The sequence below is a fragment of the Pogonomyrmex barbatus genome, unplaced genomic scaffold (assembly GCF_055798465.1).
Source record: "Pogonomyrmex barbatus isolate J1 unplaced genomic scaffold, ASM5579846v1 scaffold2, whole genome shotgun sequence".
NCBI lineage: Eukaryota > Metazoa > Arthropoda > Insecta > Hymenoptera > Formicidae > Pogonomyrmex > Pogonomyrmex barbatus.
Genome location: NW_028297116.1, coordinates 3,634,867 through 3,662,525, shown reverse-complemented (window position 1 = coordinate 3,662,525; position 27,659 = coordinate 3,634,867). Strand labels below are relative to the sequence as shown.

Genomic DNA, 27,659 nt, shown 5'->3' with positions numbered 1-27,659 from the left:
TTGTACGTTCACTCACCCATGGCAGGTGCGTAGATGTTCAGATAGAGGCAATCCTCGCTCTGGTTACGCAGATGAGGCAGCAATCTCTTCAGATACTCCAGCCTTCCCTTAGGCATTCGCTCGAGCGCTTCCTGCTCGTTTGCGATGTCCGGCAGCTTTTGGGGGCAGACTGGACTCACCGAGTCCGATAATCTGCAGAGGAAATCGGAAATCGTTCGTGCGTTACAACGAACCGAACGGTTAAAGTTTCGTATGGTATGGAATACGCGTCGCCATGTTCAATAAGGACGAACATCGTCGGATGGAAATGAATTTGGGGTCATATACATATATGTATATTGAACTATGAGGCATCTAAACCATACAATGTATAGCACTATATGTAAATTGGTATTTTTTTTTTGTATTAATGAATTTACTCAATGAATTTTATTATTTATAATTTTATTTTATCGATAATCTTGTCTAGTAATAATAGATTAATTTATTATTACTTGTCATTGTCTGTCTATTAAAAATTGTAAGCCTTTTAGAAAGTTATGTAATTGTAAGAGTTATATTCTTGGTAGCAATATAACATCACGGCATTCGAAAGATTTTCCAAGGAATATCTTGGCATAATTTCAGAATGTTGTATATTCCCTGCGATATTCCCAGACACTTCGAGTTAGGAAAACTGCGCGGCATCCGAAGTATTTCGAGAAGATCGAGCTTGTTATAAAATTGGAAAGTATCTGCTTTTAATTGAAAGGAGAGATCATAAATGCGATCAACTCCGAATACAAAAATAAAAATTGATTAGCCTTGACATAACTTCTTGCATAGCTCATTGTAAATCTGTTCAAGATGAAAAAAAAAATTCAAGGTTTGGATATTCATAGCAATTTATTTATTCAAAATGATATATAAATGTAAAAGACAAAAATGTAATATATTTACATATTTACATTAATCAATTTCTTACTGTGTTTTATTTTCAATCAAAAAGTTTGTTAATTGAACATTAATAATAGAAAATCTCTTTATGATTTTCTTAAAGAGAAAATAATTTTAAAACAAAACCGTTTTTAAAAGCCTTTGAAAAGTTCCTGAAGTTGGCTTTATAAGATAAATATCTGCCCAAATAAAATTATACTTTGAAATTGCTAAAAAAAAAGATGTTAACAGTCAATTTTATTCAAGTCCGCGTTTTATTTTATTTGTAACAATATAATCGTGGTTTGCGTAAAGCTGCGTGACGTTTTCATCGTCATATCGCAAAAAATTAAATTCGTCGGAAAAACATTAATTCCTATCTTTAAAGAAGATTAAAGAAGAAAGAACGTTTTACCTGACTCCGTCCCAGGGACTTGGCGCTCTCGTTGGGGAAAAGCGATTGCTGCCGACCGGCGGTGTGGCGTAAGGTATTCCGAGGTACACGTCGATTGGCTTGAGGAACTTGGCATATTCAAAGGACCTCGTGATACCCTGCACCTCGCCGTAACGCGTCTGGACGATCCGTGGGTTGAGCTTGCTCTTGATGGAGAGCGAGAGGGCGGGCGGCGCGATCAGGCAAACGAGGATCAGGAAAAGTTCCATCTTGCCACCCTCCTCTCGTCTCCTCTCTCCTCCGCTCTACCGCGACTGATCGCGCCCGACACGATCTATGGATCACCTCCGCGTTCCGCAACGATCGTCTCTCATTTACGCCTGCACGATTAATTGCAACGTCGTCGAGTCTCCTCCATCCCGATGGGCTTCTCTAGAAAATATTACATACATCGCGGCTCCATAGATTATTGATTATAAATTACGCGCATCAAAAGTTCTAATACTTTTCTCATTTTTATTTCTAAAACTAATTTCAAAGTGTGGCATTAAACTGATATTATTAATTAAATATATTGCTATGTATACAAAAATATATCTATATATATATATATATATATATATATATATATACACACAATTTTCACAATTTTACTTTAATCTTATCCGCAGGATTGTAAGTTTATAATAGTTTAAATTTTTATGATTAATAAAAAGTTACTTTATAAATAAAAATAATTAGTTTAATAATTTACTTTTATTTACAAAACTCTTTAATGTTTAATATCAATATCTTAATATGACAGAAACGTCTATTATATTAAAGTCTGACACAAAATTGAAGTTAATGTTTGTATTAAACAAACGATAGCGAATTATGAATTACGAAGATGTAAGAAAACAAAACTATGTTCTCATAATATCGTTACATTAATAATAATTGTTAATTAATACTAACTTGGAACTGTTTGGAAGAAGCAGAATTAAAACAAATGACGTTGCACTTTATTGCACTCGCGAATTATTTCGCATGCGATTGCTCGCTTGGTCGCATCAATTAATTTCGTGTTTTTGTTAGTTTTAATTTTCAGGGCGCGATGGTTCTCGTTGCTGGTTTGGTGGCGTATTTATTTAACGTACCGTTCAATTAACTATATCAATATTTAATTAATACGCACCACAGTTATATCGATTCTATCGGAAAATGACAATGATATTCAAGAAAAAAGAAAAAGAAAAAAATAATCGAGTATACATTTCAATGATGAGTAATCGATATTCTGGAGATAATTTCTCTCAAGAATGCGCGATAGTAACGACTCTTTTGGTTCTTCGATTATTAGCGAATTCTAATCTTGTGACAGAAAGTTTCATCCGTGCTCTTTGATGAAAGATAAAGTAAAATGGCCGAAGGGAACAGCGACAAGAGTTGAAAGCGATGGATATATAAGCTTGAGAAGGGGAAAGTTCCAGACTCGATAAGCACGAGGAAACACTTTCTATAGACATCCTACGTTTTCTACATTTTAGCAGAATGAAATAGTGAAACTTGAAGTAAATTAATCAATCTTTGTTAATAATCTCTACTATTTTAGGTAAACTTTCTCGTAATATATTTAATATTTATCATTATGTATTATTATATTAATATTATAATTATTATATATATTTAAACAGTATTTAATAATAAATAATAATATAAGAATATTAACATAGAGAAATATGATAAAAGAATAAAAATTTATATGCACAATAATTTCTTCTTTATTCATCTTGAGTATTAAAGTAAAATAACCGAGAAATGTAATGTTATTTGCGAAATAATTGTATACTTTATTTATCTAGTATCAATAAAATATTATACAAAAACAGGAAAGAGTTTATTTCAGAATTAATTTTAAAAATATAATGAAAGTAGGAAATTCATCAATATCAAGTGTTAAAAAAATATGAACATTGAAAACTTGAAATTTCCATTTTTTAAAATTCTGCCATAAAAATGCCATCGCAGCGTTTTGGCATACATAAACGGCGTAAATAAAAAAATTAATCACGTCTCAGTGCGATTATCGAGTCTTGAATTCACATTACGCGATAAGATTACGGAGACCCGAAGTTTCTATGAGCGGATAGAGAAGGGACATATATATATATATATATATATATATATATATATATATATATATGTGTGTACGTACGTATAGACGATTGCAAAGAGAAGGGTACAGGGACAGGGTTCGGGGTTGAGAGAAGTGCTGGAAAGGGTAGGGGATAAGTGAGTGCACTCGTACGTGGAGCCATTATGGAAATCAGTACTTATCGGCCTGGAGAGGAGAAGGAAATTCAACGTTGTGTAACGATGCCACGTTTTCCTCGTGATCCACGTGGCGGAGAAAAAGGAGATAAGCTGTTTCGGCCCCGTCACTCGCCCCGATAATTTCTCTTCCTTATCAACGGTGCCTTCTTGCCGCGAATTCATTTTGTCGATTTACGAATCAAAGACAATGTGAAAATTTTCATCAAAAGGCACATATTTATAAAGTTTTAATAGCTCCTGTTCTGATTTTTCATATATTTTAAAATTTACTTATTTATAGAGTTATAGTATGTTAAAATAAGATTAAACCTTTAATTTTGCATCAAATTTGTCAATGAATCTTAGAGTAATAATGACTAATAAATATATTAATTTTTCTAGTTTTTTATATATAACGTTCAGTATAATTTGCAATAATTATAAATCTTACCATTCATGCAAATCATGACTTTGATTAGCCCTTGTGTGTCTTCGTGAGATTTCGCAGATTATCGAACAATATCGGTACAAGTTTAATCCAGAATACTCTTTAGCATTTTATTTAATAATATATATTCATTTGTTAAAAATAACCAATTATAGCTTACTTTCTGAAATTAATTGTCAAGAAAATTAATTGTCAAGAAAATTAATTTTATTGTATGATTCTTGTTATATTCCTCATATGCGCAATCCGTATATCATAATTTAAAAAATTTTTACATTGCATTCTCTTGCTTTTATTTATTACTTTGTACAAATTCAGATTATTTTTCTTTTTTTTTTTTTTTTGATTAATTAATTAAATTTTGTATATCAAGATCCGTTGAGTTTCGAATGCTGAATCTTGAAGTGTCCTGAAACATAAAAAAATGTACATTATTAAATTTTGTAAATATAAGCTACTTTATAAACAATTTTATAAGCTTTTCAAATATTTAAATTTGTAAAATAACATTATTTATTTCCTTATTTATAATTATACAAAAATGTTTCCTTTACTTTATATATAGTAAAATTATAATTTCTAACGATAATTTAATTATTAAAAAAAAATATTATGATTAAATAAATAGCAGTATTTTAATATTTATGAAACGGTAATCTACATTATTATTTACAAAGAGCAAGAGAAATTTACACATACTCGGTCACATTATTAACATCAGATTATGATAATCATATGGCAATCAACTAGATTACTAAATCAGGTCATTAATAAATTGTCAAATCAGCTGAGGATACGTGTAGAATTGAATGACACATTATCACTATTTATTAATAATTAAGTAATTAATTTTCCAATAGAATCAATGAGTTAGTTTATGATTTAAAATCAAAATGCATTTGTGTACATATTTAAGACAAAGTTATAAAAAATCTATAATTTATAATATATTTGATTAATTATTCTAATATTTCTTTACACAATGTAACATATTTCATTAAATATTTATTTTGGAATTATTTTATACTTTTGCGCATAGAAATAAATAAATTAATATAAAGAAAATATATAATTGAATTAACAGTATGTAAAATATAAAGTGTACATAAATAAATAAGATAATTAGAAAAAGTGAATTATATATAAATATGTTAATAAATGTAAATATATTTTATAAAAAATATATACTATAAAAAATTTATAAAGTTTATGAAATGACAATTGGAAGTAACATTGATCTTAAAAAATTTATTTATCTATTTTTGTTTTATAAAAAACAAACTTTCTCGTTTCTTTCAATTTCAGTTGCGTTCTACTTTATTCAACTCATTTGCAAATTATTTAAACTGTTCGTAAATTGAATTTTAATTTACTTTAATTAGTTCATTGTACCTTAAAGTAACTTTACATTATCAATTCTTATTATTTATTCTCTCAAAGTTTTTCTTTTTTTCAGTACCTCTTCTATTTTTCCTTTCATGTTTTTCCTTCTCTTTCTTTTTTATAATTCATCCTTACGCCTTTGCTTTCCTCTTTCTCTCTTATCTCTGTTGCCTTTTTTCCATGTAATATTGTAATGTACTGGGATTAAATGAGCTAAACCCGACATTTAATTAGACGAGAAAAGGAGGAAAAGAAAACAGGGAAAAAAATCTGGAAAATCTTTCTCAAATTTTTCAATTTAATTGAAATTAAAATTGATATGATTAAATTTTTAAATAAAAATAAGTAGAGATAATAAAATTAGAGATAAATAAAAATTTTATAATTTAATAATTATGTGCAAAGATTTAATTACATGTTCATTTAAACTTTTATGAAAGCTGTATTTCAAAATAATAATTTTCATCAAGCTCATCACCTATATTTAATTTAATTTATTTATAAATATAAGTAAATTTATATATGGTTAAAATAAATTTTTGGAGAGATATTTAATTTTTGCAATAATTATTTTCGAATTTAAAGCACAATGATGATAGCAGATGCCTATACTACTGATTATAGCAACTATTCTGAGACTTGTATCTAATGCCGTTAACTTTTATAATGATCATTTTATGATGCAAATTTGTTGCAACGTAAGTTTTTGGGCATAAATAATATTAATAAAAAGAAAAAGGAAAATGTATAAACTTAAAGCAGAGATTTGATTATATCAAGGAACCTTGAAAAGGCTAACCCTTCCCATAGGAAATAGCCGATTATTTTAGCGATAATGGAATGCCGTTATCGCCTAGACAGTGCTGGTGAACAATTATTACTACTTGGCAAACTCAAATAGTCTCTGGTTGGCGGATACCAGTTGCCAACTTCTGTGGCAAACATAAACGCGACTACCGGCATAAGTCGAAGTCCTGGACCCGTGCACTGTCCTGCGGACTTGTTTAGCATCCCAAGTAACTGTATTCAAAGCAACGGGTACACCATATAGCATCGCGGTTAATGACACGTCTGGTAGTTATTCCTGCAAGAACGAAACGATTCCAATCTGAATACAATAAGATGTGAATACAATATTCTTGGGTACTTGAATCTTTTGGATTTAATCTTATCACTCGCGAAAATGGCACAGACTGTGTTAATTTGATAACTTGGTAACTTTGTTTCAAAATGACTCAACAATTCTGTATCTTCTAGTTTAAATAAAACGTAAGAATACAGGGAATTAAAGATAAAACAATTTAAGAATTTGTAAGCACGGTCTTTTATTCTTAAAGCAGATTATTGGATGTAAAAAGACTTTTTTGTTTGGATTAATTTCTTACGACGATTCCCGCCTCTCGCTTTCTCATTTTTTTGTGGATTAAATTAATTAGATCGTGAGGATCTTCATTTTCAAAGTATCAGACACGTATAGATGCAAAAAAGGAAAGGCTGAAACTTTATAATTTATTAAAGTAATTATTGCCCATCAAGTTAATTAACTAAGTAAAAAATATAAAATATAAAACCTATAAGGTATTTTTGATCTCCTGATTATATATCTTTCATTATCTTCTTATTTAACAAGTCACAAATCACTTAACATGATTCTTATTCTAATCGTAATTTCATTTCGACGACGCTCTATTCGTGAATGGTCCAGCAGCAGCAGCAGCCATGGTCGTCAGAATAGCGCAGGTGCATCGCGAAGCATCTAAAAGAGGATGTGCTGCGACAGGCTGACAGGCGCAGGAAAACACGGTAACGTGTGCGAGCATCGGAAAGCTATTCACAACGTGGCGCTTTCTTGCGATTGACGGGAAGAAAAGGGACTGTGTATCTCGCAGAGCCACGCAACGGAAGAACTCCATTTCCGCACATATTTCTCGCATAATGCCGCAAAATTGACTAGCCCGAAAGCGGCGTTTCGCGGACTGATGCTGGCGAAAAGGACCCAAGAGGCCGCCCTCGAGTACAAGTTCCACTTCCAATTCGATCGATCGAAAGATCGCCACAGCGCTCCCGGCGAAAACGTGTATACAAATGCATCTTTGTGTGCTCGCAGCAGCATTACGACGATTTTGTTGAAATTCCGGTTATTATACTTTCAACGCTTCTCGGAAGCAGTAATACAGTAGTAATAGTACAGTAATTTAATTTATTTAAAATTTTACCTGTCGATAAATAATAAATAATCAGGTAAATAATAATAATTGTAATAAGAGGCATAATTAAAAATGGGAGATGTAAAAAGAAATATTTTTTAATTTATTTATATAATAATTGCAAAGATCAAAGAGATAAACACAAATAAATATACATACATATATATATACATGTATATTTTTATTAGCATGTGCAAATTTATTTAATTAAACAATTGCAAAACGTTGAAGAATTTTTTGGAATACGATCGGGGATATTAATAAATAAATTTTATCAATAAATTTTTTTTTTTTATTACTTTATGGAATAATCATTTGTAAAATGATTCGCATCATATGTTGTTAAATTAAAAGCCCGAATCTGTATATTTTTAAATCACAAACAAAAATTTTAAAAGTTTCTAGGTCAAGAATATATTTTATAGCAGGTAATAAATAGCAGTTATTTTTGGGCTTAGAAGGGTTTCATAATGCAACATTCAGCAAAATCCTTAGGACAAGCAGTTTCATTTTCAGAAAGATGCAGACGCAGCACGTTAATTTCCGTATGAAACATTCGTGGGGAATTCTGGGAGGTAGCTAAACCGTGCGTATAAATAATGCGGGCTAAATGAAAAATTCTCTCGGGACGGGGGTGAAATTCCACGTCTCTTCGCGAGACTAAACGAAATCCCCGGCAGAAGCTTTTTCGAAAGTGTGACGCAGCTGCGGCTGCGTTCGCGAATTCTCTTCATAACCCTCTCATCCCTTCCATGTTTCATCTCTCTTTACCCCACTACCCTTCTTCTAACCCGCTTTCCTCGGTATACTGAACGAAGACAAATAACCCGTGGGTTGTTTGTTGCGCCATGGTCGTTTCTCCCGGAAACGGAAGGAACGTCGGAAGACTACCTAGGGGATCCGAGTGACCCTTCGAGAGAGAGAGAGAGAGAGAGAGAGAGAGAGAGAGAGAGAGAGAGAGAGAGCTAGATGGAGGATAACGTTATAGAGTTATATAAATCGACATTTCCACGAGAAATAATAATGGATATTATAAGAGATTAAAATATGTAATTAAAAGATATCAAGTGAAAAAGGAAAATTGTGATGTTGCACAAATTGAAAGCGAAAAAGTGAGTGAATGCAATAAAGCGTCTTGAGCAAAAGGATGAAAGCCGTAAGAGTGAAAGTTTATCTGGAATTCAATTTTGCTTGAAATTTAAATTAAATTTTCAAGCAGAAAGCCAAGATAAATGAAAAATTCTTTTGCATGTGCTATTTCAGACCTTGAATCACCAGTCTCGGGGAGAATCCAATTAGTTGATATTCGACAACTAAATAATCCGATGGTACACAATATGTAAATTCAATTCAAAGATTTAACATCAAATTCTTCATCAAATTTAAGCAACAAGAGCAAAGTGGTAGAAACATTCGCGTTCGCACAAACATTCCAAGATTTAGCAAAGTTAGAGCTTGAAAATCCCATTTAAGGACTTAAGGACGCAAATTTCCTTCGAAAGCGCGCCTCCGTGCAACGCTATAGGTGGGCGATTTAACGTAAATACCAAAGGATTCACGTAAGTTTGTTAGCGCACAGCCACTACGAAAGTTCGTGGAAGAGTAGTTAAGTGCCTTTCTATGCGATGGTCCCTAAGCGACGATCGAGGATATCTTTAACCAGCCAATGACGATACGGCCACAACATTTTCTAGGAAGCCTCCTGTCTAAGTCCGCCGAATCCAATTCGCGGAACAATAAGGACGAACTTAACCGGCTCTCACCGAATGCCTCGTACCTTCTCGCGAAACTGCGACCCAGAATGGATGTGAAGGATATTATCCTTCCTCAATTTTCCCTCCAATCCCCTTCGTTTCTTTTCGCGCCCTCGTTCCTCGTCAGGGACGAGATTACTTCGCGGTGAAGGACGAGGATCCTCGCCGCGGGGTTGCCCCCGATGTGATGTCACTTGATCCTCGACTTTCTGGTCAATTGTTCGCCATCTTGCAACAGCTGATCGAATCGATCACGGTACAAATCGAGGCACAAATGCAATGCGATTGAAAGCGAGTTGCCAATTCTCGCGTCTTTTTTTCGATAGAGCAAAATCACTTTGCTATCACAGCTAACTTTATCGCAATTTTTGGAATAAATCGACGAGACAGAAGGCTCTTTCGGAGATGGGAATAGGATGCCGACGTGACAGGAATTTATCTGCTCGTCAGAACCGCCAGTCCGGATGGTCCTATTTATTTGGCTTGGCCATGAAAAATGTCCAGCTGACCCTTCCACGCTTCCAGTTTAATCCACGCTGCCCCAATTAAACTGTCACGTGATATTAATCTGCCACTTGTTTGCACCTACGTCAGTGAATACAATTTCAAATGGGATTGACGAACAATTCTAAGCAATTTTTTCCAATTTGTCACGCCGATGACAGAAAACGCATCTCGCTTTAGGAATAAATTATTTTATAACTTTGTAATAGTGACAAGTTATAATAAATATATATAAAAGAAATAAAATGTTTTAGCTTAAACTTTATACATGTATATCTTTATACTCAAGCTATTAATTTTCATCTAATTTATTCGTAATTTACAATTCCAATTTTCGTAATCTATTAAATTCTCGAAGTTTTGTACTCTACACTTGTGTGAAAGTATTATATTACATTAAATTCAATAGAATCTGTCAAAATGTATTAAAATGTTTCAATCAATCAAATACTTTATGCAACAACTAATTAACATATCAAATTTTAAAGAAGAAATTTATTTGACACATAAAATAATAATTTAGAAATTTGCGTTATTTAATATATTCAACTAGTTATCTTGTGATTTTTAATTTGCTCACACTTTACATATCTAAATACTTATAAAAAATTAAAAATAATATAAATATATATAAATATAAAACGGTATAAAGTTAATCCGCATGTATGTATGGAGTATAGATATTTGCACAAACGCGACGGTTTATATTCAGTATCACGTAATCGCGAGAAAGTGTTGAACATTGAAAAATCATTGCATGTATATTTGATGTACTCATATGCGGCGCGATACATACACTTTGTACATCAAATTTCGTTCTAAAATTCGCATGCGTTCGAATCGCGAACAATTTTGCAGGTCTGCTGTTCCTGTCAGCCATTATCTGGGTCGAGCCACGATTAGATTCTGGAAGTGGAATATCTACGGACGTAGTATCAAATATTGTGCGGTCAAACATTCACGGATTGTTGCATCCGGAGCAGTTTGAGTTCGGATTTTGACTGTGATAGCACCTGGCCGCATTAACTCCGCGCTTATCGCGTCTCAATGCTTCGCCTCAACGTTACCAAAAGCGTCCTCGTTGAGATATAAGCCTTGCGAGCTAATCATCCTTAAAATCCCTTAAAAGAAAGAAGAAAACCAAAAATTCGCATATGATGTGTTGTCTTAATATAACATAACGCATAAATTTTTTATCACTTTTTAATAAAAGAATATTTTCATTTCTAACAGAATTTTAATTGGAGCGTTAAATTAAATTTTCATATATTTTAATTTCCCAGTTTCTCTCTGAGAGAGAGAGAGAGAGAGAGAGAGAGAGAGAGAGAGAGAGAGAGAGAGATTGAGATTTCTAAATCTCAAATTCTTAGAACCTGACTTTGAGATCCTGGGCTCTCTAGCCAGTTTTGTCAAATAGAACCTTTGATCGAAAAGCGTACTTCGTGAATTTTAAACGAATTTCTTTTATTATTTTATTGGCAAGATAGAGTTGGGACTTTTTCCAATGAAACGAAGAAAAGAGAGAAGAAACCTGATAGAGCGTGTGAGCGACGAAAAGTTGAACTTTTGAAGTCGAATGGAAATAAGACAGCGGACTTATCAAAGAACCGCAGGACCTTTCAATCCAAGTTGCGATTTGCAATGGCTATTGATCGGTGAACTTTGATAAAAGACCAAAGTTATCTTGCACGTAGCCAAGCGTTTTCAAAACATCTTTGTATCTGAAAAGCAGAAGAAAACGTGTCCAAAAATATATCTTATTTTCTTATTTATTTTACAATTTGCGATAATAATTTATAATATTAACCAGAGCAGTAGTATAGAAAAATAAGTAAAACTCGTGTTTTTTTACTTTTTGAATATCAAATTACAAGTGCAAATTTATCAACTGTATAATATTTCCATATAAAAGTGTACTGAATAATAATATAATATAATAATTATTAATAATTTATAATTTTTAATATAATTTCTCAGTAGTAACAGAAAAATAATTTTGCAACTTATTCGATGATTTACACGTGTAAAAGATCCTTTGACGTTGTCGCACGTGTTAAAAAATTGAAAATATATTCCATCTACACACCTGAGAATTATATCATTGGTGATTATATCAGCATGGTGAACGTGTTGTTGTTGACCAGCTTGTGTAAGGATCGTTGTTCTGCGTGATCTATGCGATGCGCGTAAAATCGGAATAACGCGCGATATAGATTTCACGCCTGACAAATTTAATTACAGCGCCGGCATCCTCGTGTATTATTAATCAATCCGCACGGAACGAGGCGAACGCGTTTTCCGTAATAACGCTTCGCTATATTATATCATCTGTTCGAATGGCCGATGTAATTACGAGATTGTCGTAATACTTCGTCATGGCAAAATAGCAACGCGGGCGATTGGAATCGCATTTCATCGACAACCGTTATTTATTGTCGCGGAGAGCGAAAATAGTTATATGGGATTTAAGATGAATTAGATATATTATAAAAGTTGTCCCACCTGTCGATTTATTCGCTTAACTCTCTCGTATGCGTTCTACATCCCGATTTATTTTCCTTATTCGTCTATTGGAGTGACAGATTTTGCTATTTTTTTTTTTTTTCGCGCGTCCGACATTGTTTTTCTTTCACTCACACAAAATATGCTGGAAAAGAAATCTCTCTGTTATGTGATATGAATATCGAAAAAAACATCTCTTTAGGTAAAACTCAACAATCAATTCATGAATTACTAACGTGATCAGTCTATAAATATGTAAAAATATGGTCAAACATACCACGCCAAAACCAATCATTGTATTAACTTGCAAATTGCTAATTATTAATCAAACTATGTTTGCGTCATCCTTGATTTCGTTATAAATAAAATAATAGCATTCGAGCCAGAACGCATCCGGATGGGAATAGATATCCTTTGGCGGGGTTTGTTTCGCAGAGGCAAATGTGGGTTAATTAATCACGCGATTTATTACATTTTCCCATTATTTTTCCTCGCTCCCGGACGCGTCGCGAGCTTTTGTGCGAAACAAAGCGGCGCCGCGGCGTTGCGGTCTTTGTCCGTGTCAGCCGGCTGCCAGCGCCGCTGCTGCTCTGACAATTCTTGCTACGCGTAAAGAAAAAAGGAGAGCTTGAAGAGAAAAAAAACATGAAAGGACTTGTTCGAGTTAATTACATGCTACCTACAGGACAGCCGTAATTTTTCTTGCCCAACTCAAACCGGCTCGACATTGCTGTCCGATAAACTTGCGTTATACTTGGCATTTTTGAATTTATATTCAAATTATATATAATGTTTATCGTATCGATAATATATAGGACCGGATATGAAATAACATTCATCATGCAAAATAAATTTGTGGCTGTGATCCTTTCTTATGAAAAAGTTAATTCTATTTATAATTATATTTGACAAGATCAGAAAACGTTAAATTGTGAAACGAATAAATTTTTTATTATAAAAGTTTCATTTGAATTAATCAGGAATAATAATGTATATAAAGTTATACATTAATATTTATAAAAATGAAATGATAAAATAGTAATAAATGTAACGAATAAAAATATTCTTTTAGAATGCAGCCAATAAAAATACATCAAAATTTCTCTTTCCTAAAGGTCTTCTAACAATTTTCTCTTATCATTAGTAAAATCAAGATCTAATCTGTTTAATCTGTTTCTCTCTTGCTTGTTTTCGAGTCCGCAATCTCACTCTTAAAACCTGTTCGTCTAACGTGTCATTGACAAGAGGCGCGACCAAAAGTGGAAGGCATTACGAGCGGAGAGCTTGGCTTACTTATGCAGGAATTTAACGGGAAAAAGCGGCTTACCGGAGTAAACAGGTATAGCCATCAATCACCGGGCGTCGTCGTAAGTCTCATCCGCATCCGAACGAGTTCGCAGTTCCGAGCAGCATTTACTTTTCCCCGGAACAGCGAAAATTTAATTGGAAAAGTTTCGTGAAAATTGTCGGGCCGCTGCGCGTTATATCGAAGTCTTGTCGCAACTGTCAGGAAGATTTTAGCAGCGCATTTTGATTGATAATTACACCCAAAAAAACTAATTCTGAACTCTTTACTTAATTGTTTGGATTGATTAGAAATGGTTACATATTTTCAAACATTCCTGAATTAAACATGAAAGAAACTGCAGGATTCACATTTCAAATAAATATTGAAATTTTCAAGAATTACAACAAAAAAAAAATAATATATTTGAAAAAAAAAAAAATATATTTTTTTAATGTTCAAAGACTCAAAATGTTAACGTACCTGATGTTAAAAAATTAAACAAGTTAATAAAAAAAAAAAACTTGCTTTATCTTCCTCTCGGTATTTTGCTACGATTTCAAAAGCTCATTTATTAAAATCTATTTCATGTTAAGTGTTAACAACGTTCCTGTGTTAAATATTTTTCAAGCTTTTAATTTTGTTTAATTGAATTAAGATTTTACTTGTCGTTTTATTATCCGATGCCGTACCACAAATGGCGACACGAGAACGCAAACGCCATATTGCCATGCACGCAATCCTCAGTGCAAGATACAAGTGTGTGTAAACGTAATCCACTGCTTTGATAGTCTGGTTAAACCAGATTGGGTAGCAGCAATGGCATTCACAATACACGAACTGAGTTCCCTGAACAATATCGCTAATCAACATGCTTCTCCTTCCTAGGCGTGAACAGCGTGTTTCACTATTATTTCACAAAAGATTGCATGAAATAGTACTTTTTAATACCTTTTAATGATACACCGCTTTTTGATGACTCTTATCGGCGATTTTTGCAACACGTTTGAATCGATTTCCGGCTTTTCGCAGCGTAAGCAGCGAAAAGCTATGTTTTATATTCATAATTCTTTTTAAACTTTTAAATGAACCAATGGCATCGTACCATCGTATGGACCATAATTAACTTCAGATTTGTCAGGAAATTGAAGTTTTTTTAAGCCCATGATAATAAGATTATTAAATAATTTTCTGTATTTACGTTCATTGCTTGTAACTTCAAAAACTTGTAGAAATATCTAATATAAAAAGATTTAAAAAATCCATAAAATTATTTAAAAATCTCATAATTCAAATAAATAAGATCTACTTCCAGGTCCAGAATAGAGTATGATAAATTTATTTATAGCTTTATTTTAATCTCATCGAAGTAAAGATCCGACACGCTCGCGATGGAATTTGTCCATTTGAATTCCGATCTCCAGAAAACTTTACTCATGTTATGAACGCAATAACATTAAAGACCCGATAACAAGGTCACAAAAGTTCTCCACATCTGTGGTATCAATCGAACATGCTTACTAAAATCGCTAGAAACGGATATGACCGCAATCGCCAATACTGAATATACTTTCGATCCCAGAACAGAAAAGAACGCGACCGTAGAGAGACTCGTCCATGGCTTCATAAAATCAAAAGAGAAACCTCACGACACGAAGATCTCTCCGGTATGATTTCAGACGACGGTTGCACAATGAGTCCTCGGCAGGACTCGCAATTGAGTGATCCTGTACGCACCTTACGTCGTAAGCAAAGGTCGTTGATTAACTGTTGATTTTCGCGGCAACAGAGAACGCTTCCTTCTTGAGTCACAGTATTCTTTTTTTTTTTGGAACTCTTACTTCCCTGGGAGGACTCCTACGATTGTTGATCGTGCTTGCGCCTTCCGTAGATGTCGAGCGGACATGCAAAAATTGGATCTCGATGACTTCTTTCGCTGAACACTGAAATTGGGCGCACCAACCTTCGACGTCGTTCGGACATGCGCGGTTTTGCTATGGCTGTTCAAACTTACTCCTCGGCAACAATGACTTCTCGCCTCTCCCCGGATCTTCTCGCCAACATCCAAATTCCTCTGAGAACGTCCCTCGTTTCCACTCCGAGAGGTGCCAAAATTATACAAATAATATAATTAACGTATTGCTCTCATGCACGATAAGATTGTCCCCTGGAGATTTCAAGAAGGTATCTTCGAATTTATATCTTGTAATAATGGAAGAACGCTGTTAGATGCAGATGCAGATTTGCAATGTCAGCATATATATATATATATATATAAAATTATATTTTTATATTTATATAATTGATTGAGAAACTCATCAGCGATATATAAAAGAGTATGTGCGGCAAAATATATATATTTAAATTCTTCAAAATTTGTTTTATATTCTCTTTTATACATCGCTGATAAGTTTCTCAATCAATTTCGTATAAATGCTGCCAAAATCCATTCAATGTTTGCGACAGCACGTTATTATACGCGGGCCTCGCGTAGATAAGAATAAATAAAGGGACTATCGTGGGACATTGTGGGGATGTACGTAGAATGATAAACTGGGCAGAAAGTGAATTGGTGGCAGAAGACCTTTTGCATAAAGCGCTCCGCCACTTTGCATATCTCCCCTTCGTGTTGTATTTGCGTCCCGGTTTTAGGCCAGAGATTCGCGAAACGAATCCTCGCTCTCTTCCCTCCTTCCATTTGCCTCTTCTCTTCACAGTGCCTTCTTGTTTTCACTCCACAATCCACGAGAACTAAATAGGCACTGTCGCGCGCAGGCGTCAAATGAGACCATTCCCGGTCTCATTTCGTCGTAAACTCGCATCTCGATGAGACAACGACAGAAGAGGTTGACACGACAAAATTTCAAGTTAATGAAAGATATTAGATTAACTTGTTATTATATTAATGGCCATATTATAGAATTTATAAGGGCAGAAAATACGTTTAACCCAAGAGAGGTGATTTTGTAACAAACTATTACTTTACTATTACAAAAATAAAATTATTTAAAAATATATAGCTTACTTATAATTTTAAAATTAATTGTTAAAAATATCTATTTTTAATATTAAAAACAAATGTTAATTTTCAAATTCTACTCTCATTAAATTAAGAATGTCTATTTTATCATAGAATTTTCCATGATTGCTTTATATCTCCGAACTTTAATATTTTCCGAATCTTCTTATGTCTTCTCTTCTTTTATAAACATTCTTATATATCATTAAATTTAAAATATCGAAATTGTATCTTGCAAGTTAATTGTAAGTTTTATTACAATATTTTAGCTTTTGGCGTTTATAATGAGTTAATTGCCATGTTTGACTAAAAAGTTAATTAATTATGTGCATTACAAACGAAGCCACCTGAAGTTTCACAATCTTCGAGCTGTTTTCCTAGAACTGGTTTCTATACAAGCGTGTAATTGTGTTACTATAATCAATGGGCGAGTGCGTTCGCTCTTGCTCGTGAAATTCGAGCGCGTTCAACGTAGAAGGGTTTTCAGAGACGAATTTCTCTACCATTCAGAGTGCTCCTTATTCATTCTCAGACATCGTTGCGAGTAGTAATTTTACGCTCAGCACAATATCTCAGATTTAATTAGCCACTCGAATAAGAGCGGAAACAAGATTCTACCGTTCCTGAGCACGCCGTTTCAGGATTTGCCACCGATGTATATATATGGTGTCCTATGCGTTTCGCACTCTTTCCCTTTTAAACTGCTAATTTTAAGAAATCTACTTTTCCTTACTGCAAATTTATTAATTATTAAATGCCATAGTTTTGATACAAACTATATAAACTTCATAATATTTTACTCATTAGAAATTTCTTAAAGTTTATTAGAATTTATTAAAATCCTGAAATGTTAATTTTTCACTTTCGAATAGGAGTCATTTTGGTGTGGAAATAGGTTTGAAATACGTAAATTATTACAGCAAATTCAGTGATCCAAATAACAAACATATAAAGCAAATATTGACATGTTTTCATTTAATTTATATATTTGTTAGCTAATACATTTTTAATATAACAAATCGTTGATATGCGGGCAAATACAATCACATTAGTAATAAATTGTTAGACAAAAGAATAGTGAAGTGAGAAAAGGAGACAGGATGTTGAAAGGGCGCTAATAACATAGGTGCTCGATCGGGATATAATTTATCTGTATTATTCTAGTGCAACTACAACGGCAATAATGCGTTTGTTACGGCGGATTGAACCCTTTGAAAGGCGATACTCGTCGTTACTGTTCCGTTACGCTTTGACATATTAAAAGCATTGCGCTTGCAGATTTCGTTATGCGCTTCGCGATCGATTCGGCAACGCGTTTCCTATTAGCGCACCCATGTAGAACGAGTTGATGTTGAGTTAGCGGATATCGCTTTTTACAAAGATATGTTGCCATTAAAAGCATCGATACAATAGTGCAGTTGTATATGTTTTTGTAATACTTTTAACGGTATATGAGAGAGATGTCCCCGAAGGCGCTATCGCCAATTCTTCCTATCTACGGATTCTTTCGGAGCACGAGAATCAACATTGGCTGGCACAAACCAACTCGGTTCAGAAATATACGAGTATATCGTGAAACATCTGAAAAATGTTGGTTTATACTCTTTTCCGCAGCTTTGCAGATTGTGGTTATAAATGCATTACAGTTGCAGGTTGGATTCAAATTGGGAATTTTATTTTCCTTTGTTTGTAAAACAAAATGTTTATTGTCGAACTTACAAAAATATGACGGCAATATAATGGAAATTCTAATATTTAAACGTTCACTTTCTGTTCTTCGCAGGACGTATGCGTATACAAACGTACAACCCCTTTTTTTATCAAAGAAGAATGAGCGAGACAAACTAATCAAGTCATTTTCAAATGATCTTAATGATTAAAAAGAACATTAGTGAAGACATTAGTATGATTTTTAAATACCTGGTATGTAAGTTCTTGACTAGAACGATTTTATGTCACGCCAGTGTCTAACCATGCGCGGACAAAATAAAAATCCAATCCACGACCCCAAGGTCTGGGGGGGTTGCGTATCTACTTGAATATAAATTATTCTCATTTCTCCCGCTAGTAGTTGGCCAGCGAAGTGCTTTTCGTCGGCGGATTATAGGTGGATATCCTTAGATTATGTATACCGAATATCGGGCGAAGAGAGAATAGCCGAAGCTGAATAGGGAGGGAACCCCAGTTTCCCTCTCTCGTTTTAGCCAACGCAAAAATTGCCGCGATATTTCCCGCTCGGTGACGTTTAAATTGAAGCGAGTAGTTTTGGCGGAATAGATTTCAAGAAAATAACCTGCGGTTTCTAAGGTCCAAGCATCCAATAATACAAAACTTGAATGATTCTTCTGCTCGAATAAGAAATTAAAAGGTTTCAAAATTCAAAGTATTGCGAAATCAGAGATATATGATATATTACGAGAAGATTTCGTAATATAAAATTAGAAAACTTATTTATTATTTAGAAGTTTATTAATATATATGAAAGTATACCGAAGTTTAGGAAATTTCCTTAAAGTTAAGTTAAAAATCCTTATAAGACTAATTATTCACTTTTAATTAATTTTCCCTATCGAAAGTTTTAATAAAGCTAGAGAGTAAGAAATATGGCACGTGATTGCACAAACAATTATCATTGAGGAAATGACCGTCGAGGGAAAGAATGTCTCGGACACCAAGAATGCCTATGTCCTTTTCGGCCACACGTAGAAAAAAGTTGGTTCGCGGTGTACGATCAAAGAGTAATGACCTACGCGATTGCCTGGTAGTATTCTCTAAAAAGTTGGATCCTTTGACGTGGTTTATCCTTCGTGTGTTATATACGTCATTCACATAGACACGGCTGATCGCACACGTATTCGCTGCACGTTGTCGATACGATGTAGGGAACGTTACGAGCAGTTGCCCCAATTTATCCCACTTTTTTGCACCGAGAGCTTCCTGGCCTTTTTAGTCGGCATCCCTTTGCTCTCTTTAAGCGTCGCTTTTAAGTGCACGTACAGTTTAGTGCCGCAGCTGCACTTTGACCAAAGCATGAAGCTGCCCAGGAGACATTTTTATTGCCGGAGCTTAGTGGCTTTGTACCCGCAGCCGATAAATGTTTTGTTTTTGCAATTAACGTGGCAGGTAATGTGATGCAAATCACAAATTGAGAAAAATTCAGATTACCCGTGATATTTGATAATACTCGATACTGAGCAATCGAGTGATATAAACTCTCACAAACATATGCCCGATACAATTCAACGGAATTGTTTATCCAAATATTTCATATATCGTTAAAATCAAATTCAAATTAGGTATTATTATTATTATTCTTAATTCATAAAAAAATCTGCATCAAGATGGTAGGTCTAATCGTTGACCTATGAATTTTATCAATTAGATTTTGTCAAAATTACAGGTCAAATAAATAAAAGAGAGCAACTAGTGATGTATTTCGACGAACATTTTCAAGACTTCTCAATTATTTCCAATTATACTTACTTCTTACGTGAGTCAAATTCGATTTTCCTAGTGCACCTGGATTCTCCGAAAAACCGAGTTAAAGATATTACCGCATTTGCGGTAACCTTGCGGGAGTCGGGTTGTACATTTCGTACCGTTGTGGAAGATCGAGGTCTTGAGCATGATAGATCTCGTATATTTATCTCTCAGTACCGACGCTCTCAACGTCGATTTGTTTTCCCTCCACTCCGGCACATCCTCCATGTGCCTCGTTGCTTCTCGTACCCTTCGCTATCGTATCGCGATTTGTCCGTCCTCGATCGACACGATCTAATTGATCACGTGAAAAATTAGGGTTTCATCTCTGTTCGCACATGCTCTACACTTCGACGCAAGGCGTATCTGTGGTTCACGGATCGAGGGGGGGGGGGGGGGTGAACGACGAAGGGATGTATGCATTGTGGTGGCATTCGTGCCATTGAGGTTTCGGGAACACGTCCGTTTATGCATCCCGGATCGCTTTCGGTAATGTTAGCAGTAATTTGTTCCACCGCGGCTTTTGCCTCTCGGGCCACGTCCCCAATTTACGAGAAAGCCGCAACTATTTCTCGTTTTAAAAAGAGTTACACAATGTGGAACTGCGGAATATTTGAACCGTCTCGAAAAGTTTATGGCAAAATTAATCCGAAAAATGAAGAAAAGGTTTTCAAAAGATTCTGAATGTGCTTAAAAAAAAAAAATGTTTATTTTAATAATTTATAACGCAATCTCAATATGATTAAATTAAATTTAATTTGACAAATTAAATTAAATTTTTTAATTTTCCTTTCCTCCATTATCTAGTATATGATTAATTATAATTATCGCAACGATCAACGGAATTCGGTCTACTTTAACGTTATCAAATTGCAAAGCAACTATTTTTAAAAGAGATTTCTCGTTAGAAGCTACGAGTTCTGTACTCGCCGGATTTATGCCGGAGAATCTGAGTTTCCAGCGAAAGATCAAGATTTCCACGGTCGTATTTATCATTGAACGATGCAGTCCGGCGATGGCTGCGACGACCGTGGAAGCGCATTTGGCTTCATTCAAAGTGCGCCATTGCTTTGCATTTTTTACGACTCGAGCAGTCGCCGCGTAAACGCCAGTTTCCAGAAAAAGTAAGCAGTTACTTTAATTTCGGTATTTGACCGTGATTTCAGGCTGGTTAGGCAAGTCGGTTAGATTAAAGCGAGCTAGTAAACAAGACAAGAGAGCTTCTCTGTTCTCCGCAGACGACGCACACATGAGCTTTAATCTCGCGGCAGTAAGTCGCGGGTTTATCATCGTCTTGGAGCCTGAATGTCTGAGTTAACTTGCATTCTATCCGCTTAAAAAAGAGTCATCTTTCTTTTCGCTCGGTAAGTGTCGCGTCTCTTAACCATATTTTCACGTGTACAGATCGTATCAGAGATCGTATAATTTAGACCCGTGCTCTCGCAGGTTTATCATCGGATAAAAGCGTTGTGCTTTTTTTGTCAGAAGTGATAAGGCATTTTCTTTCAGAATTTAAAATTCTAAATATAAAACATCCACGTTAAAGCTTTTCTAAATCCTGGCTATGTAAGTTAAATAATGATTCGCTCAGTTTGCATTTCAAATTTGAGTAAAAGCAGTACATCGACTCGAATAATCAGTCTTCCACGTTGGAACATTGTTGAAAAGTGTTTTAAGATCCTCGAGTGTGGATGAAAGAAAACTTCAGACGGTTCCGAGCCGAAAGTAACGTTCTTCGCGGATATCGCGGAAGCTCCTTCTGAAATTTACGATGTGTAAATGGAATGTGCACCTAGGGAATGTAGCGATCTGAATAGAGATTACCTACTTCAGTAACCTTCTTTTAAGGTTACCGCTTTACGCAGTCAGATAACGTATAGATCATAGTCCTAGAAATTTATCCTAAGAATAAATCGTCCGAGAAGAAACTGAATCTAGATAACATAGTCGCAGGAAATCGAGTTGAAGCAAAAATAATAATCATGACGTTTAAGTCTGTCCGATATTCGAAGTATGAGGCGTGTCGAAGATATTTACTTTCGTCGTTTATTTTCATTCTTTTTCTCGCGAATTTTATTTATCTACCTTTATAATACCATACATCATTATCTTTTCAACCATATGTAATGCATAAATATATTTTCAAGTGTTGCACATCATCAAAGTTTTAAAAACAAAAGCTATATTAAAATAATTATAATTCTTAATAATTATATAATTCTGATTGTATTTTTTAACTTTTGATTTCTTAGAAAAGGTATATAAAAGCACTTTAATTATTCTAAACATTTTTAACAATATCAAACTGGATTTCTTTTAAATTATTAAGGCAGATGTTTAAATCATGAAAAAGGATACCCTAACTTTGCTGAACAGTAGTGATTTAAAATCCTTGGAAGTCCTTGGTCGCAGGACCTAAAAAAGGGAGTTTGCAATCAGCCCTGGGAGACCTGAAAAAAACGCGAGCTTGCAATTTAATCAATCTCTTGGCAAGGTTACGTACATCAGCGACAACAGGCATCGCCGTTCGATCAAGCTCCGAGCAGCTTCCAGCCCGAGTACAAAGTGTTAAAGAAGGCCGTTGTACGAACACAATCCCACACATGCACGCGTACATATACGTATATGCGCAAGCCGGAGCGCGCGTTCGTTTTATCGGCTATCTAATCGATAACGTGCTGGTACTCTCTGGCGACCCTGTCGAGTGCAACACAACACACACACATGCTCACGTGACCGTGTGTAGCCGTGTACACAGGTACACATCGGACCGAGTTCATTAATCGCAGACGTCCGTTTAAGTAATGTCGCATTACGAACCCGAGCTTTGGAAGTCGTCTCGAAGGCAGCAGCCCCGGGAAGTCCCGGATGACGGAACGATTTCCGGACCCATCGAATTGGCAAAATTTTTTTTTTTTTATGTGTTTTTTTGCAAGCATCTCGTAAAGTGGAGTTACTTTATATTTTTATGATTGCGGTCTTCCGACTTTTACGACCGCTACTCCGAAGGAAACTTCGAGTTTAATCCTCTATGAGAAAAATTCGTTTGCATTCGGCGAAAGATATCGATTCCACTAATGCAAACTACATAAATTAAACATATCTTTATTCATGACCTAGAAGCTATATATAAAATAAACGATGAAATAAATAAATATGCAGATGAAAGATCCTCCTTTTGAAAATGCGTATTTCTTGAACATGAAAATAAAAATTACAATAATTTTAGTGCGTCAAAGAAAAAAGCAGAACCAAACTTTTTTATGTTATATTATCGATATATCGTGGCATGAAAGCTTATAAATATTGTCGCATGAAAACACCTTTTCTTGGTAGAGATTTTCATGGAAATGAACGCCGCGACGATATTTGAAGCTGAGCATTATCGATTCGCACCGATACATACAACATGCGATAGTAAATGTATCGACGGGAGATCGAGGATGGAAAACACACGTTTTGCTGCTAGGCGACGGTAATGAAATTCACGAAACGTCGCGTGTTACGTTCTCTTTTGTATGCCTACGCTCGGGGGGCTTTCTCGATGCGCCGGCCATTATAGAGAATACGGAAATGCAAAGTATTCGTATGCACGCGAATGCACGGCGATCGACGGCGCATCGAGGGACCGATTTCATTTTAGACTATATGCAGTCCTAAAAGAGACCTACGCGAATATAAATGGCACCTTCGACGACCATCACTGCCGATTCCCTGTTATTCGCGTCTCTTTGACAACGTTCCATTTACTTAGAGTTTATTCCCGTAGTTTCGCTATGTCTAAAAGAGAGTTTACGCTTGCTCGTATTTGCCCCTATTTGCAACCTGAAGGGTAACAACTAAAGAAATGAGAGAAAAATTCGATGCGCCAAAAGATCCGAGATGTTGATTGAAATTTTTAATTCTGGAATACGAATAGAATACTAAAAATTGAGTAACTAAAAATTAATTGAGTACTCAATAAAAGTATTAAGATAAACACATTTTTAATTAAAGAATGCAATCATGTAGCTAATTTTTTTTTTATTTTAAACAATTGTTGTTGAAAGAGCTCTTAATTAGAGCAACGATTGCAGTAATTTACGGAGCGCAAAAAGGTTTAAAAAGCGGCACATTTACGGAAACCTGATGAATGCACGTATGCATCGTTTAACGGGCAACTGCGTTTCTAAAGAGAGTCATCGATCTAAAGATGGCTGCAATAGTCAAGTGAATACAGGTCACATTTTCCACACGACTAATTTCTTGGGTAATTCACGCTTTATACAGGACGATTCAAAGCTTGTTTTGTTCTCATTTCTCGATTCGATGAAACAGTACCTCGAATTTTTCGAAAGTAACGTAAGTCAACATTTTAATACTTCCCAATTTATTTAAGTATTTTAAGTACACGCGACAGCTACTGGCAAATAAAATTTGTGTAAAAAAATCACTCCGGCTGGACACGTCGGCCATTTTGGCCGGGCAACCGAGTCGCATGCTCGACTTTGTCGTTCGCGTACTTTTAAATTTGCGAACGCGTGCTACGCTACACGCACACAGGCATATCCGGGATGTCCAGACGGTTTAAAAAAAATTGCGACGCGACCAGGAGCTGTGCTCTAAAATACAATTCCCTCTCGGACGTAACATCGTTGCAACACGATCCGCACGACAGTACAAATTCAAGCCACCGCTACGCTCGCGTTACAGCTTCAAAAAGCACTAGGACGTTAGTGAACCGTAATTAAATTCTGCGGGTGTATATATGATATATGTAACACGCGTTGATTCGCCAATTAATACACGCTGCTGCAAACCGCCAGCGCGGTAACAGTGTTGTTTCGGTCGCCATTCACATTTCCTAGCGTTAAAATATATAGGGGGAACAGCTATTAGTTCAACGAATAGTGGGCTCTTATGAGGGAAACATCGCGTGTATATGTCACGCCGCGACACGGAGAGAATGATGTTTCGCCGCTGGGAAAATTATTTACGTTCTAATGTATCGCGGAAGCGAGTGACTTAGTGACACTCGAAGGAAACACGGCGCGACAGCAGTTAAACCTAAACGATCGCATTTCTCAAAGCTGCAATCGTAAAGAGTTAATAAAGTCAGCGAGTACGACGTCGCAATTTCAACACTCCGTCGACATCTCTCGGTGCGATTTGGCTTGTGGTCCGATCCACATTTAATGGACCATCGACCTCAGCGCTCCCCACTGTCGCTCTTCCTCCTTACATCGATCCGAGTGCCGTACACATGCATCCTTCAAAAGCGAGCGAGCCGAGCAAACTTCTCCTCGATTACTATCGCAACTGCCGTTACTGCGCTCCGAGAGAAGGAAACTAAGGACGAACAGCGACCGGCTCTGTCAACCGCATCCTCAAAGCGACGTCTACCTTATTATCCAGTTTTTGCTTCTAAAACTGACGGCGGCGCTGTTAGGCGTTTAACTTACGTTAATACGAGACTCGAGAAGCTAATTGTTCGTACTTGACTTTAAAACTTAAAAAGCATAATCTTTCTTCCTCTTTTACACGAATCCGAAGCAAACGTTCTTCTAATGAGAATTTGACTGTGATCAATAATAATTTTTTACATTGCAAAGTTTGCAAAATTTTCAATACAAATTACTTTTGGATCTAAGTGTTTATTTCAAAGGAACTTGAAATTTAACACAATCCAAATTTAATTTAACTCTTAAATTCTAACTAAATTCTTAAGATAACTAAATTTAGCACAAATATTTTAAGATAAAACTTACATTGAATTTAAAATTCAAGGGAACATAATTTTCTTCTCAAGTATTTTAAACTTAAATCTATTTAAAATTAACTAAAGAAGAAACTAAAGAACAATATGATATTACTTACTTACTATAAAAGAGTATATACAAATTTAATATTACTAAATTTAGTAAGAGAAAAATAAAACTCGTTAATTATAAACGGCCAAGAATCAGCAAGTTAAGAATAGTAATACACAATAAATATTAGTAAACAATGTATTCTAATGTAATGCTTAAAAAAAAAACATGTACTCTCAACTGTGTGTTTCAACTAATAATTTTCATCGGCATAAAATAAAGCAATCAAAAAATAATAAAGATATAAAACATGGTAAATATTAATTAAGGAGATTTTAACTGTAATTAAAAAATTGGAAAAATAATTAATAAAAAAATTGTATGTTAAAAATAATATAAAAAAGATAACGCAAGGATAATAAAAGGCCATATCAAAACAACTAGATAACAAACAAATGTTAAAATTATAATATTCAACGATTAAAAATTTGTGACCAGTCAAACATTAAATATCTTTTGTTAGTTCTGATTAGTGATCAAATTTATTATTTTGATCACATCAATCAAAACCCTTAATGATTGTTATCTCATTAATAATTGTCTGAATTAATGACATTTCGGTCGGCGGAAAAATCATTCGTAAATGAAATTTTCCGCAAATTGGGCGGGCAAGTAGAACGAATCGAAACGCACAGCTGTCCACGCTTACAAATTCGCGGCCGTGCAAGCCTCGCTGCGTCGCGAGGCCATTTGATGGCCATTTAACGTTGATTGATCGATCGACCCAGCGCGACGGCGCGTTCAATCGCGCCAAATCCCGCGTGCGGCGGATCGCTCGGATCGCTCGCTCGCTCGCTCGCTCGCTCGCACACTCGCTTCCGATGCATTATCAGTAGTTCCAGCACGCAGAGGGCCGATGAATGGTTTATGGCTCTGCACGTTGCACTTGCAAGGAGGATCGGTCAGAATCCACCTTCAAGTCGCATAATTCATCCCGGGACGACGACGATGTCGCTCGCGTTAGCACATACCTGACGCGTCGGGTGATATCCCGTTTTCCAACGATTAGCTTCTCCATGGGTAATATCACTGTCATTCCGAGACGTGGATTCCAGAGGGACGTCACACGCTTACAGATCATCCTTTTGCGTTTTTAACGTCGTCAAATGATGATAATGTCGCTTGTGTCATGCAAGAGTGCGAGCTGTTATTTCAGTTGAAATTGCGGACGATCTTGAGGGAGTTGATAAGAAGGAATATTGCGCGAGTTTTGTTTCAGAGATGCGCTAGTTACGAGGATCATGATATACCATATCATACAAAGTGTATTAAAATGTATAGGTAAATAAAAGAATCATAGAAGAGAATATTGTGAAATATTAATACAGAACATAAAATCTAAAAAGCAATTGAAGAAATTAAAGATGACAGAATCTAAATTCAGAAGGGAATCTAAATGCAAAAACATAAAATGAATTTTTTGTCGAATAAAATAATTAATATATGCAATTTGCATGGAATAAGAATAATTGTTCAACCAATTTTATTTATCGCAGATATTTTCACTTTAATCAAATTACTGCAGTCCGCATTGTCATCGTCATTTTATTCCATATTTTAATATTCGTAATTGAACGCTATGACGTACTTAGTTTCGCTGATAGCAACTAAATTAGACGATAAA

The 27,659-nt window shown here is 35.0% G+C and overlaps 1 protein-coding gene across 1 annotated transcript in view; it reads right to left on the bottom strand.

Moving 5' to 3' along the window:
• Positions 1-27,659, bottom strand: part of NLG-4 (neuroligin 4) — a 187,911-nt gene that overhangs the window by 140,011 nt on the left and 20,241 nt on the right. Inside the window, exons 2-4 of the mRNA XM_089077120.1 lie at positions 4,056-4,461; positions 1,331-1,741; positions 17-192 (exon numbers count right to left, since the gene is read on the bottom strand). Coding sequence (XP_088933246.1) covers positions 17-192; positions 1,331-1,578 — 424 coding nt within the window. The 5' untranslated portion in view covers positions 1,579-1,741; positions 4,056-4,461. The remainder of the gene's footprint in view (positions 1-16; positions 193-1,330; positions 1,742-4,055; positions 4,462-27,659) is intronic.